This window comes from Strix aluco, chromosome 30, assembly GCF_031877795.1.
Source record: "Strix aluco isolate bStrAlu1 chromosome 30, bStrAlu1.hap1, whole genome shotgun sequence".
Classification (NCBI taxonomy): domain Eukaryota; kingdom Metazoa; phylum Chordata; class Aves; order Strigiformes; family Strigidae; genus Strix; species Strix aluco.
The window spans coordinates 3,203,429-3,220,081 of record NC_133960.1 but is presented as its reverse complement, the minus strand read 5'-3'; the positions used below and the strand labels follow the sequence as shown (position 1 = coordinate 3,220,081).

Sequence of the window (16,653 nt, the reverse complement as noted above, 5' to 3'; positions counted from 1 at the left end):
GTGCCTGGTGTGCAATTACCTGGTCGGGAGAGAGATTGTATTTATTCAGGCCTGGGTGCTCAGTGAACTTTTCCACAACTGAAGCACACCAACAGCAAGTTTTCCTGCTCCTTTTATACACAAAAATCGGAAGTTAGTACTTTTCCATAACATGCCTATTAGGTACTAACTGGTTTGTGATTGCCATATAATTATAATAGGGCTTACCTCATCCTTCTAAAACTATGCATGCACTGGGGAAGGGCCTTAACCTGGGCAGGGGTCTTTTTGACCGCTGAGTGTGTTTTTTAGCATTATAATGAAGACAGTTGAGTTTAGGGGCACTTAAAAGTTGGTTTCATTGCGAAGTTAAGTAAGCGAATAGTCACTTGGCCAAGTTCTCAAGTAATTCATCCTAAAAACAATCCCAGACATGGTGCAGGATGTTCTACCTATTTTCTGGGATTTGGAGATCAAAGCTTGTTCTTCTTCCTTGACCTAGCAATTGTTCCCATATGGTCACTATAGCTACTAGCATAATCATTAACCGTGGCTACTAGCAAATGTGAAGTATACTATATCAAGCTCAGTGGATCTGGGCCCCGCTTCTGCATAAAATAAATGTATTAAATAAAAAGTGTAGACTCGAGCTGAAGGCATGGGAGGGGAGCATGGTTTGTGAGAGGTTTCCCACCTGGGGGAGCCCTTGAAACACCACCCAGTTTTCCCAGGGAAATGTTTCTGTCCTGCTGCTTTAGCGAGAAGAATTCGCCTTGCCACAGGCAAGCGAATTGTGGCATAGCTGCCAGGGACAGCGAGCAGGCAAACTGGAGCATCAAACAGCTGGGCTGTAGGAAAAGGGAGCTGAAGCATTTTGTGAGAGGTGCCTACTTGGGGGAACACCGCCAGATGACAAAGGACCAGCTAGAGCCAGGCCAGCTGGAATTCCCTCTGCTGCCTATTCCTGCCTCCACATACCACACGCAGGACTTTCATCAGTTAAACTGATCTTTAATTCCTTGGAGAAAGTCTACAATTCCATCCACACTGTACAGCGATAAAGTGGTATCTGTGTCATGGTCACAGTGCAGAGTATGGAACTGGAGTGGAGGGAGGAAAATGGGATGTCACAGAATCATCTGGGTTGGAAAAGCCCTCGAAGCTCCTCCAGCCCCACCATGAACCTCACCCTGACCGTTCCCAACTCCACCAGATCCCTCAGCGCTGGGTCAACCCAACTCTTCAACCCCTCCAGGGATGGGGACTCCCCCCCTGCCCTGGGCAGCCCATTCCAACGCCCAACAACCCCTTCTGCAAAGAAATCCTTCCTAAGAGCCAGTCTGACCCTGCCCTGGCGCAGCTTGAGGCCATTCCCTCTTGGCCTGGCGCTTACTACTTGGTTAAAGAGTTAAATGTCCTTTGTGACTGTGGGCACCAGAGTTTTACTGGGAAAAAAACAGTTGCTTCTTTTGTGAAGACTTTTTACTAAGCCTCAACAAGTCTCCATACATGGTAGAGAAGTTGCTGACTGTAAGTTTATTGTTTTTCCAGCGCTCCTTAGAGTGGGTTTGGTGTCCCATGCCAGGACCCGGGACCTGAGCGCTGCTGACCTGCTGGGTCCCTTGCGCTATGCATGGGCTGTAGCAGTGAAAGCTTTCTGTAGTTTTTTTCTTTTATTTGCTGTGCTTCAGGGGTGCTGGGGAGGTACGCAGCGCTGCTTTTGCTAGGCAAGGGAAAGCCCTGGAAGGGCCCTGCCTTAAGTAGGAAAAAGGCCAAAGCAATGGCACGGGACATGAGCCTGGGGCACAGAGACTTCCTCTCTTTTTTTTTTTTATCTCTTATATTTTTTCTGTCACGCTATCCACGGGTGCTGCAGACCAGGCAGGCCCCCCCCGCTGGCCCCGGGCCCGCAGCCGCGCTCAGCGCCCCCCCCGCGCCGTCCCCCTGGCAACGGCCGGAAGGGGCGTTTGGAGGCGGCCGCGAGGCCGGAAATGACGCTGCGTCTGGCGCGGAGGCGGCGGAGCCGGGCCGGAGCCATGTCAGCGGGTGGCGGAGGGCAGCGCGACGCGGGGGCCGCCGGCGGGTGAGGCTGGGCCGCGGGCGCCGCCGGAGAAGGGTCTGGGCGCGGCGGGGCGGCCGGGGCTGAGGCTTCTCTCTTTTCCAGGCGCCGCAGTAAGTGGGACCAGCCCGGCCCGGCCCCCGCCTTCCTGCTCCCCGGCACCGCGCCGCTGCCCGGGCGCCCCTTTCCCGGCGGCGGAGATGGCGGCTCCGCTGTGGCGGGCTCCGAGAGCTCCGCAGCCCCTTCGGGAGCGCTGGATGCGGCTGCGGCCGTGGCCGCCAAAATCAACGCGATGTTAATGGCCAAAGGGAAATTGAAGCCGGCGCCCAGCACGGCGGACAAGGTGGGTGCCCGGGGGGACCGCCAGGCCCGGGGCTGATGCGCGAGGGTGGGTGTCACTCTGTTTTCTGGAGGCTGCGACCTGTATTAGTCGGAGTAGTTGTCACTGATAAGGGGAAATGATGGAGGTTTGCATCGTGAAGTAGGATATAACAAAAAAACAATCGGAAAACCTTTTTAAAAATTTTTTTCCAAACAATGAAACAGTGTCATAGCTGTGAGGTCAGTCCATAAGGCTTAACCTAAGTGATCTGTAGGAAGATGGTAAACTCTTCTCTGAAGTATTTTCTAAGTAGTCTAGCCAATGCAAAAACTGTATAAAACAGCCAGTTTAAAATATGAGATCAAACTATTTTCGTGCTTAAACTAGTTGTCAGTAAAAGCCCTATGTCCAGGTTCTAAGCATCTTGGTCAGCTTCTGGTCAGCCCTGACCTGAGCTTTAGTCAGGCACTTGGACTAGACGATTGTTGTAGGCCTCTTCCAACTAGACTTTTCTATTCTAAAGCAAGTGTGACTTAAAGGCTGGTTTTGAGTTTCAGTAACAGGAACAGTCTTGCTGTTCTGCATGTTGTTAGCTTATGCTGGAGCCGAGTTTAAAAGACTGTTTTGGGTTTCCTTCCAGACCTGTTCAAATACAAAGTTAACAAGAAGAGTATGTTTTCATGGCTGTTGTATCTTTTTCACATGCATAGTATTGGTGGGACTTGCCAATTATGTTCTAAGGGTTTACCTTGTGAGGTGGCATCAAAATGAGTATTCATTTTGTCATTGGATTTGTTCACAGATAATAGAAGAGTGGCAGGTGTGCCCTGTCACATATTCTCTGTAGTTGGTTCTCTGTAGGTTCTGTATCTGAAAAGATCATTGGAGCCTTTGCAATATGTGAGGTTTAGTAGCGAGTGTTTCTTTGATCGTTGCTATCAGCAACCCTGGGTGGATTTACCCCTTTGCTGCACGATGGTGTCTGCTTCTCAGTACATAACATCCACCTGAGGATGTGAATTTTTCAGCGTTGAAGAACATGTGGCTTGGTTTCAGGGAGCCTCCGTAGTTGTACCAGGTGACAGTAAAGTCTGTTCACTGACTGGCAGTTTGAGACACCTGAAAACTGAAAGATATTGTGGTGTCTCATTCTTCCATCTATGTTTTTTCCATAAGCTCTGGTGGCATTCTGGCGCCCTGTGACACCGTATTGCTGCGGGAACCACTTAACCAGTTAATTAATCTGCACATGGGATCGTTTTTTTTGTGTGTGTTGCTTTTGTTAGGAAATGTTCAGTGATAACATTTCCAGAGTAATTAACTCTGATGGCACTTCAGATAGTGAGCAAATGAAAATTAAGGAGCCTGAAAGTTAGTGAATGTACTTTTTAACAAAAAAAGGATGGAAGGAATGGAGAAGTAGAACGCATGTACAATGCATTAGGCTTGTGTCCCCCTGTAGCTGCCTTCTGGCTCTCATGTGAGTGCCATGCTTCACGTGATACTTATGAGAGTAGGTGGATACCTTTTGGATGTTATTGGAAGGTTCTCTTTTTATAGAGCTTTGGGTTATGCTTATGTCCCCAAAAACATTTCAGAATTTTTAGAAGGATGTACTATCTAACCCTTTATAAGTGGAAAAAGCTGTAAGGTCTTTGTTGTAACTCCAGCTCTCCTGTCATATCTTGTGAATCTGTTGTGACTCTGTGGCTTTTTCTTTCTTAGCACTTAGATACTGACACAAAATATGTCCTTTTTGTAAAAAAAGAAGGGGGGGGAGGGGAAGTGTAGTCATAGTGTAGATGAGTTTAGGTCTTGAACAGAAATTGTTTGTGTAAGGGGAGTTGAGAGAAGTATGAATTACATGTTTTATTAGTCTCACAGATTTGTCAGAGATGTCAATGCAAGTGTAGAATGCCTCACATTCTGTTTGAGCAACTTTTCAGCTTAGTTCTAAATCCGTTTCTCTGTTTATAGAATGGAAACAGTAATTACTATATTAAAATGTTATTAAGTAGTAGATATTATGTGCTTTCTGCTAATATTTGTAAAGCTTTTGGGCTCGACAGCTGAGAGGGGAGAATGAAAAGGATATTCACCTCTAGAGTATACTAGGGTCAGTTTGTTTATTACATCATTTTCCTCTGCTTTCCAACCGCTGGTCTTTTGCAACGGTTGTCTTTGAAGCTGCAGGCTCTGGGAAAAGGTCCGGCTACAAGTAAAAGCAAAGATGACCTTGTGGTGGCAGAGGTAGAAATCAATGATGTCCCCCTCACGTGCAGAAACCTGCTGACGAGAGGACAGACTCAGGATGAGGTATGTTCAGGATCTACGTCTGGTATTTTAGGCTTGGCAGCACGTTTGTAGCTGTTTGTAAAGTTAAAAGAGCTTGCAATAAACTATATTCAGTGGTTGTTTACTCTTTTTACAAAATTCCTGTTTTCTAAGACACTTTGTTTAGTAGTTTGTTGGTTTGTTCAATAAAATGTCGTGTGATGAGGTAAGGTAGTACCGTAGCTAGTATCCTTTAGCAGGCACCATTCATTCTCCTACCACTTTGTTAATGACTTCTGGTCATTAATTTTTATTATATTTATTATAACTTTTTATACAACAACATACCTTAAACCACTTTGGGTTTTTTTGTGTGTGCTTTATTATTGGTAAACTTGTCACTGGGTTTCTAAAATTGTTTATAGATAAGTCGACTGAGTGGAGCAGCTGTCTCTACTCGAGGGAGATTCATGACTGCAGAAGAGAAGGCAAAAGTGGGACCTGGGTTTGTATTTCTTTTTTTTGGGATTTTGCTTTTTTCCTCATCGGGTGGCCAAGCGGTGGGGTTTTTGTTTGGTTTGTTTTTCACGAGCAGTGTCACGTTTGGGTGCCAGAGTGAATTGACCGTGGAGTGTTTCGGATGTTTGCCGTTATGACAGTACTGACTGCGTAGCTGCTTTCCTCCCTGCTTGATAGTGATGGGGCGAAATAAAAACCAACCAAACCACAAACGTGATGGATCAGACTGTGCTGAACTTCTTCCGACTGGATGCTATACTGGATCTCTTGTGCATTTTGCTGAGAATGGGCAACTTTCCAATTACAGAGAGAGATAATATTTCCTAGACTCAGTGCTTTTAGTTAGCTGACCTTTCATGGGGACAGGCAAATTAAAGTTTTCACTGGTATAACTTTAATAAGTCATCAAGTAAATCACTTCTGAATCTTTTTAGTTTTCAGTGCAAAGCTTTGCTTACTGAGCACTGTGATATTCAATTAATACTTATTTACTTCTTTATTTGAAGAGTATTTCAAATCTTTATGGAAGATATTATGCCTCTAGATGACTGTAATATAATTAGATTGAATAGATTATTGTGTGTTCTCTGTGGGTTTAATGGAATATTTGTCATTTCCTTTCCAGAGATCGTCCTTTGTATCTTCATGTCCAGGGTCAGACACGGGAATTGGTTGACAGTAAGTGTACAAAGCATTCTCCTTTTTCTCTCATTATTTGTGATAAAAGGGTTTTACTAAGGGGCTTTGACTGGTGTGGATTTGTACTATAAATACCTCGGCGTTGATAACAGACCCCATTTAAATGTTGATGTTGGGTAGTTCTGAGCAGAGATCTTAAAAGTGCTGTGTACTGCATTAGTCATGAATCTAAAACTTTTGATAGACTGCAAGGAAGGTGGGGGGGAGTGGGTGGTGTTCCTAGGCAGATACAACTCTTACACATGAGTTTATTCACTGATGACATGCTGAGATCCCATTACAATGTGTGTGACAGGGCGACCTTCCCTTTAATGTACAAACATGAACATTTTTGTGAAATATCTACATTTCTATTAGAAGCACAAAGAACTTCTGTCTTGCATATGTCTGCTGAAAAAAAAAAAAAAGAAAACTATAAACTGTTCAGGATTTGTTTGTTCTGTGTATCAGTTCACGGGCTTACCTTCAGTTGTCTCTTGAAACTTGAAGCTGCCCACATGTATCCACTTCAATTTCCACAGCCAATAAACAATTTTCCATGTGTTAGTTTGCTCATTCACACAGATGTCAATTCTGTGCAGGGTTAATGTAGATGTTTTGAGCATTTTCTAAAATGTGTGGGCTAAAACTGCCCACCTGTGTATATTAGCCTAAACTTTATCAGGGTGGGGGTGGAGAAAGAACCCTGATGCTTGTTGCCAACCTCTGTGATCCAATCCCAGAATGCTGTATCGGGCTGTGCCATCAGATGCAATCTTTTTGCCTGTAGATCTGCTGTCACAGAATATGGGAAAGTAACCTAATCATTTCATGATTTGGTTAATCTCAGCAGTTGACAAGGGCTAAAGTATAAATGAATTTCATATTCTGTCAACTAGGAGCTGTTAATCGAATTAAAGAGATAATTACTAATGGAGTAGTGAAAGCAGCCACAGGTTCTAGTCCGACATTCAATGGAGCTACAGTTACTGTCTATCACCAGCCAGCCCCTATTACTCAGTTGTCTCCAGCAGTTGGCCAGAAACCTCCATTCCAGTCAGGGGTGAGTAATTAATTTATGTGAATTTCATTGAATATCACTGATTACCAGATTTACTTATTACAAAGTATACATGTAATGTGCTATTTATTAAAAAACAAACAAAAAACCCCACAAAACAAACCCCAAAACAAAAAAAACACCCCAAAAAAACCCCATGTGTGTTGTGAAAACTGGAGGATTAATCAGACTGAGTCTGAAGAGTGAGACTCAGATGACAGTAGCCTCCTAAAAGAAAAGGGATGGAGAGAGCAGTCCTGCTTACAGAAAAGCCCAGGGCTGACTGTGCCATCTGACACTTAACTGACTCTCATAGGAACAAGATTTCTGACCTCCAGTGAAATGAACATCCTAATTCTGAGAGTGAAATAATAAGCTTTCACTGTTACATTTACAGATGCATTATGTTCAGGACAAGTTATTTGTTGGTCTGGAACACGCTGTACCTACATTTAATGTGAAGGAGAAGGTGGAAGGGCCTGGTTGCTCCTACTTGCAGCACATCCAGATTGAAACGGGGGCCAAAGTCTTTCTTCGTGGGAAAGGCTCAGGTTGCATAGAACCAGCATCAGGCAGAGAAGCTTTTGAACCCATGTACATCTACATCAGGTATGAGGGGTTTTTAAAAAAATTAAAAAAAAAAAAAAATCCCAGTGACCCATTGCCATGAATATAGCTCAATGGTTAATCAGTGTGGGGAATTGTTAATCCTGACTGATTTAATACAAATGAAATAGCTTTTGAACCTGACTTTTATTTTAATAGAGATCTCTCTAAAGTCATAATGCTATCAACAGTATGGTGATGTGGTGTAAAGTGGTGCTCAACCATAGGTATTGCTTTTATTGGGAGCACAGTAAAGCTGTGTTCTTTTCGGGCTTGGGTTGCGATGCTGAACCTTGAGAGAAGAACAGAAAATGCGTTGACCAGTCAAGTCAGTGGTCTGTGCTTGATTCTTGCAGTATTTAGACTAACCTGAATTTTCATGTAGAAAATAAATACTTGTTGCTTTTGTTCACTATTGTACTAAATAGCTGCAGAGCTGCTAGAGTCCTGTTGAGGTGACCGATCGCTCGTTAAAGGGATAAGATCTGACAGCAGGTTGCTGATGAAAGAAGTGGCTCCCAAATTTGGCAGAAACATTTGTGCTTATGAGGGGTTTTTTTGTGTATGTTTTCAGTCACCCAAAGCCAGAAGGTTTGGCAGCTGCTAAAAAGCTGTGTGAGAATCTATTGCAAACCGTGAGTAGCTCTTACAAATATGAGATATCGGGACCTGTCGTAGCTTTAGTGTGTGCCTGGCTAATGATTTTTTTCATGCTCTCAGCATGTGTTCTAACTAGGTTTTTCCTTCTAAGTACTGCTGTTTAAGTTTTGTATAGTGAATAAATGTTTCTCAGGATGGAGCTGTAGTAGTGGAATTCTGAGGAATTCCTGAGCAGAACTGGGGGTGAGGGGCAGGGGATTGTCTGGATGCAAACATAACGGAATCCTGCTTTTTTTTTTTTTTTCTGATAGCTGTAGCTTCCCTTGCATTAGTTCTAAACGTTGTCCAGAGCCACGCTGTCTGCTTTATCTTTCCTAAAGTGACTTATACCAAAAAAATTTTAGAAAATCCCTCGCATGTACTCATAGAAAATTAATTTCTTAGCTTTTCTTACATGAGAGTAAATAATAGAGTAAAATCCTGTGAGACAGTCTCTCTGTTAGTATTGATAATTCAGTATGGGCTACAAAGTCTCTTTGAAAAATACACAGAAGCTTTTAGATTCTTTGAGTATTTTGTCTCTACTGAAGTAATTAATTTGCCACTATTTTCTGTGAAAGATTATCCTGTATTTCACACAAATCCGTCACAGAGACGGATTAGTGGGATGTTCAGTGGGGTTTTGGTCAGTGGGTTTTTGTTTTCAGTTTTTGTTTGGATTGTTGCTGTCTTTGTGCATAATATGTTCTGTAATCAAAGTCCCCTTATGGTTTTACAGGGATGCATGGTAAGATGCCTTTTTACCTGCAAAAGGTTAATATAGTAAATAGATGTTTGTTGTCTAATCTTTGAAAATTCTTTGTAGGTTCATGCTGAATACTCCCGGTTTGTGAATCAGATAACCACTGCAGTACCCTTAGCAGGTAAACGTTAGCAATAATGAAGTCTTTGAACTTGCGTTCTGCAGAGCTGTTCTTACACTTAGTTTTGTGGAATTTATTTACCTGTGGAAGTCTAAGTCCTTCAGTCGAAAAGGAGTCCAGCTTCTTTTACATTTGGTAATTAAATTTGATGTTTTTGTGACTCTTGACTGAACTGACGATGACCCTTTTTTCCCTTCTCTCCCCAGGCTTCACGCAGCCTGCCGCTATAAATAGCGTACCTTCCCAGCCATCCTATTACCCTTCCAACGGGTATCAGTCTGGTTATCCTGTTGTTCCCCCTCCTCAACAACCAGTTCAGCCGCCGTACGGTGTCCCAGGCATGGTACCACCTGCAGTGCCACTGGCACCTGGAGTCCTAACGACGCTGCCCACGGGAGTGCCACCGGTGCCAACGCAATATCCTATATCACAAGTACAGCCTCCAGCCAGCACTGGCCAGGTACTGCCACAGATTAATTATTTGCCCTATAATTGTCAATTTACTAAGCTGTTTCTTCACTAACAATAAAATACTTGAAGTAGTTCCAGATGGAGAATGCTGCTTTAGGGTGTTACCACAGGCTGTGATGCAGCTATGTAGGTAGCGATAGCGATGAGTTTGAGGTGGGAGCATCCTAAAAATCAGAATCACAGAATCGTCTAGGTTGGAAAAGACCTAAAAGATCATCCAGTCCAACCATTGACCTAACACCGACAGTTCCCAACTACAGCATATCCCTAAGCACTAAGTCAACTTTACTCTTAAACACCTCCAGGGATGGGGACTCCACCACCTCCCTGGGCAGCCCATTCCAACGCCTGACTACCCGTTCTGTAAAGAAATACTTCCTAATATCCAGTCTAAACCTTCCCTGGCGCAATTTGAGGCCATTCCCTCTTGTCTTATCACTTGTTACTTGGTTAAAGAGACTCGTCCCCAGCTCTCTGCACCCTCCTTTCAGGGAGTTGCAGAGGGCCAGGAGGTCTCCCCTCAACCTCCTCTTCTCCACACTAAACCCCCCCAGTTCCCTCAGCTGCTCCCCATCAGACCTGTGCTCCAGACCCTGCACCAGCTCCGTTGCCCTTCTCTGGACCCACTCGAGTCATTCAAGGGCCTTTTTGGAGTGAGGGGCCCAAAACTGAACACAGTAATTGAGGGGCGGCCTCCCCAGTGCCAAGTACAGGAGCAAGATCCCTTCCCTGTCCCTGCTGGCCACGCCAGTGCTGGTACAAGCCAGGATGCCATTGGCCTTCTTGGCCCCCTGGGCACACTGCTGGTTCATGTTCAGCCGGCTGTCAATCAACACCCCCAGGTCCCTCTCTGACTGGCAGCTCTCCAGCCACTCCTCCTCAGGCCTGTAGCCCTGCTGGGGGTTGTTGTGGCCCAAGGGCAGCACCCGGCATTTGGGCCTTACTAAAACTCCTACAGTTGGCCTCAGCCCATCGCTCCAGCCTGTCCAAATCCCTCTGCAGAGCCTCCCTACCCTCGAGCAGATCAACACTCCCACCCAACTTGGTGTCGTCTGCAAACTTACAGACGGTGCATTCAATACCCTCATCTAGAGATCATCAATAAAGATGTTAAACAGGAGTGGCCCCAAAACCCAGCCCTGGGGGACACCACTCGTGACCGGCCGCCAACCGGATTTAACTCCGTTCCCCACCACTCTTTGGGCCCAGCCATCAGCCAGTTTTTTACCCAGCGAAGCGTGTGCCCATCCAAGCCACAAGCAGCCACTTTCACCAGGAGAATGCTGTGGGATTGAAATACTTGTTTAATGAAATGAAATACTTGTTTTATCTTTAAGTTGTGAATTTCCTTTTAGCTTCTCTTAGGTTCTGCAAAGAGAAACTAGTTGTGTGTTCTGCTTCTATGTATGAAACTCTGCATTAAATTAATACTTGATATGCATATTATCAAATTTTCTTGTGTTTTTTGTTTTCAACTTCTGTATGCCAGAGTCCACTGAGCGGCCCTTTTCTTCCTGCTGCCCCAGTAAAAACCACCATGCCGACTGGTACACAGCCACAAGTCCAACCCCATCCCCAAGGTCAAAAGAGACGCTTCACTGAGGAACTGCCAGATGAGAGAGAGTCAGGACTGCTGGGATATCAGGTGGAATAAAATCGGCAGTTTTACTTCATTCACCAAAACGGAACTTGGCTGGAGAGAGATTGTTCTTAGCACAGTTTATTGGGCAACAGTCATGCAAGACCTTTGGCCGATGGCAGCAATCGTTACAAAACGTTGAGACCACGCTTTGGTTTCTTTGAGTGGATGCACTGTTCTTAAACCGTGGCTGACTTGATTCGTTGGCAGCTTGCTTTCCAAACCCTCAGTCTTTCATGAAGCGGTGCGTTCAGGTCAAAGAGATGACAATAGCGTGTTACTGGCTAGTTTAAAGGGAGATCAGTTGGGTTTTTGTTTGGTTTTCTGTGGGTCTTTTGGGTGGGCTTGTTTTGAGGGGTGGGAGGGAAATGTGGTAATAACTTCTAGATTTTCCCGTTTACCTTTCTTGCAGGTTGCACTTGAGAGGATTTCAAGAAGCCTAGTTTTAAGAGATTGATTTTAATTTTTTTTTTTAAGATAGCAAATGTTAAACAGTTGATTTTGATAAAAATAATTTTGAGTTCTTCAGGCTTATATGTGAGAAAAGGGAGTTTCTGCAAATGCCTCTCTGATGATACACCCCTGCTCACAGGCAAAAACCCTTAATTAAAGCTTTGCCCAGAGACAATAAGGAACTACCTGTATGTTAGACCTGATATTAATATCTCAGGCAGAGTTTACTGTGGCGTGAGGTCTATGCAGTATTCAGAATTAGCAGACTGAGGAGGCAATAAGTTGATCCCTGAACTAAGCAGCTATCTTTACTGTCCTGAACTATGGAAAAGGTAGAGTAGGTGATGAGGTGTCTTCCATATTGGTGCTCAGGCATGTTTCTTACTACGTTACCCTCAGTACTTTTAGGAGAAAGCATTTTGTTTAACAATGGCGATTAGTAGTTTCTTCTGCTAGTTGGCAATATGCTCTGAAAAGTTGGGTGTCCTATCATTATCATTAAGGAGCTATAGCTTATGTTGTAGTTGTAGATTTGCTAATGCCGTGTGTTTTTCTGCTCATAGCATGGACCCATTCATATGACTAATTTAGGTACAGGCTTCTCCAGTCAGAGTGAAATCGATGGAGCCGGATCGAAGCCAGCAAGTTCCTCAGGAAAGGAGAGAGAGAGGGACAGGTGAGTGATGAAAGAATTATGTTCAGGCCTTTTCTGTTTCTGATGGAAAGCTTATTTCAGAGATGATCTGTGTTTCATGTTCTTTTCTGTGACTTGGGGGTTGTTCTTTTGTGGGTGTTTTTTTGTGGTGGGGTTTTTTTAAGGAGAAAGGATACATGGGTTACCTTTTAATGTTACATAATGAAAATAGCTTGATTTCCACTCTTCCCTGAGTCTGTATGCTCTTACTTTGGGTCTAGTATTTTGCCAATTTCTTGAGATAACAGGATATTCTTGTGAAATAGGTTAGCACTTAACGCTTTAAATTATTCCAATTTAAAACTTTTTTCAGATTTGTTTTAAAACTTGAAATTTTGCAGCCTGAAGTTTCAGGGAAAGATTTACTTAATAGTCCCTTTTGTTTTCTGGCCATTATGAAATACATCAAGGGTATTGGTAACATTTTTGATGTTCTCCATCTTGTATGTAGTCCTAAATTCAACACAGCTGTTGGAAGTCATCAGGCATCACTGCTCTTCTTAGGCACTCCAGTGCATTGAGCCACAGAACTGCTGGGCTTGCACTTTGTTTCATAGTGTGGTTTGGGTGGGAAGGGACCTTTAAAGATCATCTAGTGCACCCCCTCTGCCGTGGGGAGGGACATCTACTACATCAGGTTGCTCAAAGCCTTGTCCAACCTGACCCTGAACACTTCCAGGGAGGGGGGAAATCTACAACTTCTCTGGAAAACTAATGTCTTGCTATCATTCAGAAAATAATTTCTTCCTTATATCTAATCTAAATCTTCCCTCTTTTAGTTTAAAACCATTACCCCTTGTCCTGTCACTACAGGCCTTGGTAAAAAGTCTCTTCATCTTTCTTATAAGCCCTGTTTAGGTATTGAAAGGCTGTAATAAGGTCTCCCCAGAGCCTTCTCTTCTCCAGCCTGAGCAACCCCAACTCTCTCAGCCTCTCTTCATAGCAGAGGTGTTCCTGCCCTTGGATCATTTTTGTGGCCTCCTTTGGGCCTGCTCCAACAGGTCCCCTCTTGTGCTGGGGGCCCCAGAGCTGGATGCAGTGCTCCAGGTGGGATCTGCAGAGCAGAGTAGAGGAAGAGAATCACCTCCCTCAGGCTGCTGGAGACGCTTCCCTTGATGCTGCCCAAGACGTGATTGGCTTTCTGGGCTGCAAGTGCATGTTGCTGGCTTGTGTCCAGTTTTTCATCCACCAGTATCCCCAAGTCCTCCTCCGTAGGGCTGCTCTCAATCCCTTCGTTCCCCCAGCCCATATTGATACCGGGGGTTGCTCTGACCCAGGTGCAGGACCTTGCACTTGGCCTTGTTGAACATCATGAGGTTTGCATGGGCCCGCTCCTCAAGCCTGTCAGGGTCCCTCTGGATGGCACATCCCTTCCCTCTCATGTCTGGACTGCACCACTCAGCGTGGGGTCATCTGCAGCCCTGCTGCGATGCGCTCGATCCCACCGTCTCTGTCACTGAAGACATTAAATAGTATTGGTCCCAGTACGGACCCTTGAGGGACACGACTTGTTACTGGTTTCCACTTGGACACTGAGCCGTTGACTGTCACTCTTTGGACATGGCCATCCAGCCAGTTCCTTACCCATCTAATAGTCCATCCATCGAACCCATTTCTCTCCCATTTAGAGGTAAGAATGTTGGGGGGGCAGTACTGAATGCCTTCAGAAGCCCAGGTAGGTGACATCCGTTGCTCTTCCCTTGTCCGCTGATGCAGTCACTCCATTGTAGAAGGCCACTAAGATTAGTCAGGCAATTAAAAGTTAAACTCCTCAGGTCAAGGACTGAGTTAAAAATTTGTTTGCTATTGCCTTTGACTCTGTGCTTGTTTTAAAAAAGAAAAAATAAGGGCTTGCATTGGTTTAAATAGGCAGTTGATGCCTCCGCCAGCTTTTCCTGTCACTGGGATGAAATCGGAATCTGAAGAAAGAAATGGTGCGGGGTCTTTACCAGGCAACCATGGTGAGTGAAGTGAATAAAATATACTTGTACGTCAAGTTTCCTTTCCCAAATGAGTTTGCACTGATCTCTTAACATTTGTTTAAATCGGTGATTATTTTTTTTGCCTGTTCTTTATACTGCCCTGTTTAAGTGAAAAGGTCGTATTGTGCTGCTCTAAAAGGTGTTTGCTGTGATTATACACACATGATGCTTCTCTTAAAGCTAAATATCTGCATGAATGAGGAGAGTGTAATTAAGTGCAGGATTAAAGTCAGGTATTTTAGACCCTTCAGTCAGCTGGGGCACAGAATCTTATAGGGTTGTTTTGTAACACAGATATGATGTGGCTTTACATTGTGAACAGATGTCTCTAGAGGCACTAAGGAGTATCGGTGGAAGTTGTGGTTCAGGTGTGTATTTACAGACATGAGTTATGTCTGCGAACAATAAGTGCTGTCAAATTTCATCCTTTCTTAGGGCAATACATCAAGTATTGGCAACTTGGTAAAACATGATCATTTTAACTCTCCTGCTAGTTTAGTGCCTTTCAGGTCTGCAGGTACATCATGGTAGCCTGTTTAACCTTAGTTTTTCTGCAGTATTGGTCCCAGTGATTGCTCTTCTGTTAGCTTTCTTTCAAACAAAATTTCTACTTTTCTTTACGTATTTATCTCTTTAACGGTGAAATTGCCATCACTTAGACCCATTTGCTAACTTTACCTTTTTTGTGTGTTTCTTTCTTCTTTCTCTGTTCTCTTACATGGTTCTGATGGATCACATGTGCTGTTGCTGGTGCTGTTTCGTGTGGCCTTCGACCTTGGATGACCATTGGCCTTGTGACCTCAAAATGGTGTCCAACTAACAATTTACAATTAACGTCTTTTTTTATTAACTCGTTTTGGGGCATTTTATCTCTTTATTTTTATTTTTCCTTCTTGGGGGCTGGGGGGATTGTTTTGTTTTCCCCTCCTAGATCATCAAGCTAAGAAGATGAAAACTGCAGAAAAGGGCTTTGGATTAGTGGCATATGCTGGAGATTCATCAGATGAAGAGGAGGAACATGGTGGCCATAAAAACGCAAGTACTTTTTCACAGGGATGGAGTTTGGGATACCAGTACCCTTCCTCACAACAGCGAGCTAAACAACAGATGCCATTTTGGATGGCACCATAAAAGCTGCAAAAGAGTTTTCATTCATCTTTTTTCCCCTCTAGCAATAATGCATGTATATTACAGAATGAACTTTGCAAATACACATTGTTTTTACATTTGCAGAAGCTAAAGGTTCAGTATTCCCCCTTGAAAGGGCTCCATTATTTTTAAAATCCTTATTTCTGCAGTGACTTTGTGAAAAAAAAAAAAAAAGTATTCTGACAGGGCTAGTCCTTTATACAATGGGGGAAGTACTGTAAAGAGAAACTAGGGAAGCCTGTTGGTTTGCGTTTCCCATTTTTCCAGGATAATTTAAAAATGGAAAGAGTCAGTCACGCTGACTTCATTCTACACCTGGTGTTCGTATTTTATTGAGTGTTCCTGCTGTCAGCCTGTGTTTGCAGTCCTGTTGAGCTAATGGTGACCCCGGCTTCAATGTTTGGACTTCCAACAAAGGGAAGGAATATACAGTAGTTCTGAAAAACTTGAGGATCACATTTCCTAAAACTCTTGTTTTTACTTTAAGCATCTCCTGTAACTCCGCACTGTTTTTCTTTAAAATGTGGTTTTACTAACCCTACAACTTCTTGTTCTAGCCAGATGTCAGGGCGGGGGGATGCTCAGTTTTTTGGATGGGTTCATCCTGCTGCTAATCCCCAGGTGCCCACGGCGCTGTAGCACCGGCACTTAAATCTTCTCCAATCACCCCTGGATTTGTTCCCATTCAGCAGTTCAGATGGAACTCCTTCTCGTGAGGTTCTCCCCCATCTCTTAACTCATTCACTCACTTCTACCCCTTCTGTTTCATGGTGGTTTAACAAAGAAAAGGCAGGCAACAGCCGGGTCCCTGCGGCGCTGGCGACCCGAGCGCAGGCGTTGCTCTTGCCTTGAAGCGCGGAAGTGGAACCTGGGACTAAATTGTCGGATTGTTACGGACGTGCACTGCAACACAGGCTTTCTTGGCGGGGCGGGCTATTGCAGAAAGAACTCTCGTGTGGAGGAGTGATGCGTGGGACTGCGACAAGGCGCTGGTCAGCTTTTGAAATGGGAGAAATAGTTTTTAAAATGGGTTTGTGTGTCGTTGCTGCACACTGAGAGACCTTGCTGGCTCACTTGTACAAACATTGTCTTTCCTATGTGTTGTAAATAATTAGAACCATACTTTCATTATAAATAAATGTATAAATATTCTGCTGCTTGCTGCTTTTTTGGGTGAGGTTTGACTCGGTGCAGCCGGGAGCTGCGGTAGGTGATTTTTTGGGGCGGTCCCTGTGCGCGCCCGCA

General features: G+C 44.3%; 1 protein-coding gene and 1 non-coding gene across 6 annotated transcripts; both read left to right on the top strand.

Annotated features, from left to right (window-relative positions):
- Positions 1 to 1,969: 1,969 nt before the first annotated feature.
- Positions 1,970 to 16,560, top strand: KHDC4 (KH domain containing 4, pre-mRNA splicing factor). 5 transcript variants are annotated; one of them, XR_012621149.1, is made up of 14 exons: positions 1,970 to 2,062; positions 2,144 to 2,381; positions 4,548 to 4,676; positions 5,060 to 5,139; positions 5,779 to 5,831; positions 6,731 to 6,894; positions 7,289 to 7,500; positions 8,072 to 8,132; positions 8,963 to 9,020; positions 9,227 to 9,480; positions 10,981 to 11,136; positions 12,147 to 12,259; positions 14,147 to 14,627; positions 15,191 to 15,323. XR_012621149.1 is itself a non-coding variant. In XM_074809174.1 (14 exons), exons 1-14 carry the CDS (start codon positions 1,971 to 1,973, stop codon positions 15,388 to 15,390), a joined length of 1,896 nt encoding a protein of 631 aa, XP_074665275.1. In that variant the 5' UTR covers position 1,970; the 3' UTR covers positions 15,391 to 16,560. The 5 variants fall into 5 exon arrangements, 3 of the variants coding, with proteins under 3 accessions (XP_074665275.1, XP_074665274.1, XP_074665276.1); XR_012621150.1 differs by having other exon boundaries at positions 12,175 to 12,259; positions 14,147 to 14,238; positions 15,191 to 15,236; XM_074809174.1 differs by having other exon boundaries at positions 4,554 to 4,676; positions 14,147 to 14,238; positions 15,191 to 16,560.
- On the top strand, positions 7,064 to 7,192 carry LOC141916875 (small Cajal body-specific RNA 4). The gene has a single exon (XR_012621210.1).
- Positions 16,561 to 16,653: the final 93 nt, after the last annotated feature.

Coding starts and splice junctions, on each gene's coding strand:
- KHDC4 (XM_074809173.1), top strand. CDS start 1,971: ATGACGCTGCGTCTGGCGCGGAGGCGGCGGAGCCGGGCCGGAGCCATG. Junction 5,140..5,778: donor AAGGCAAAAGTGGGACCTGG/GTTTGTATTTCT, acceptor TTTCCTTTCCAG/AGATCGTCCTTTGTATCTTC. Junction 6,895..7,288: donor AACCTCCATTCCAGTCAGGG/GTGAGTAATTAA, acceptor TTACATTTACAG/ATGCATTATGTTCAGGACAA.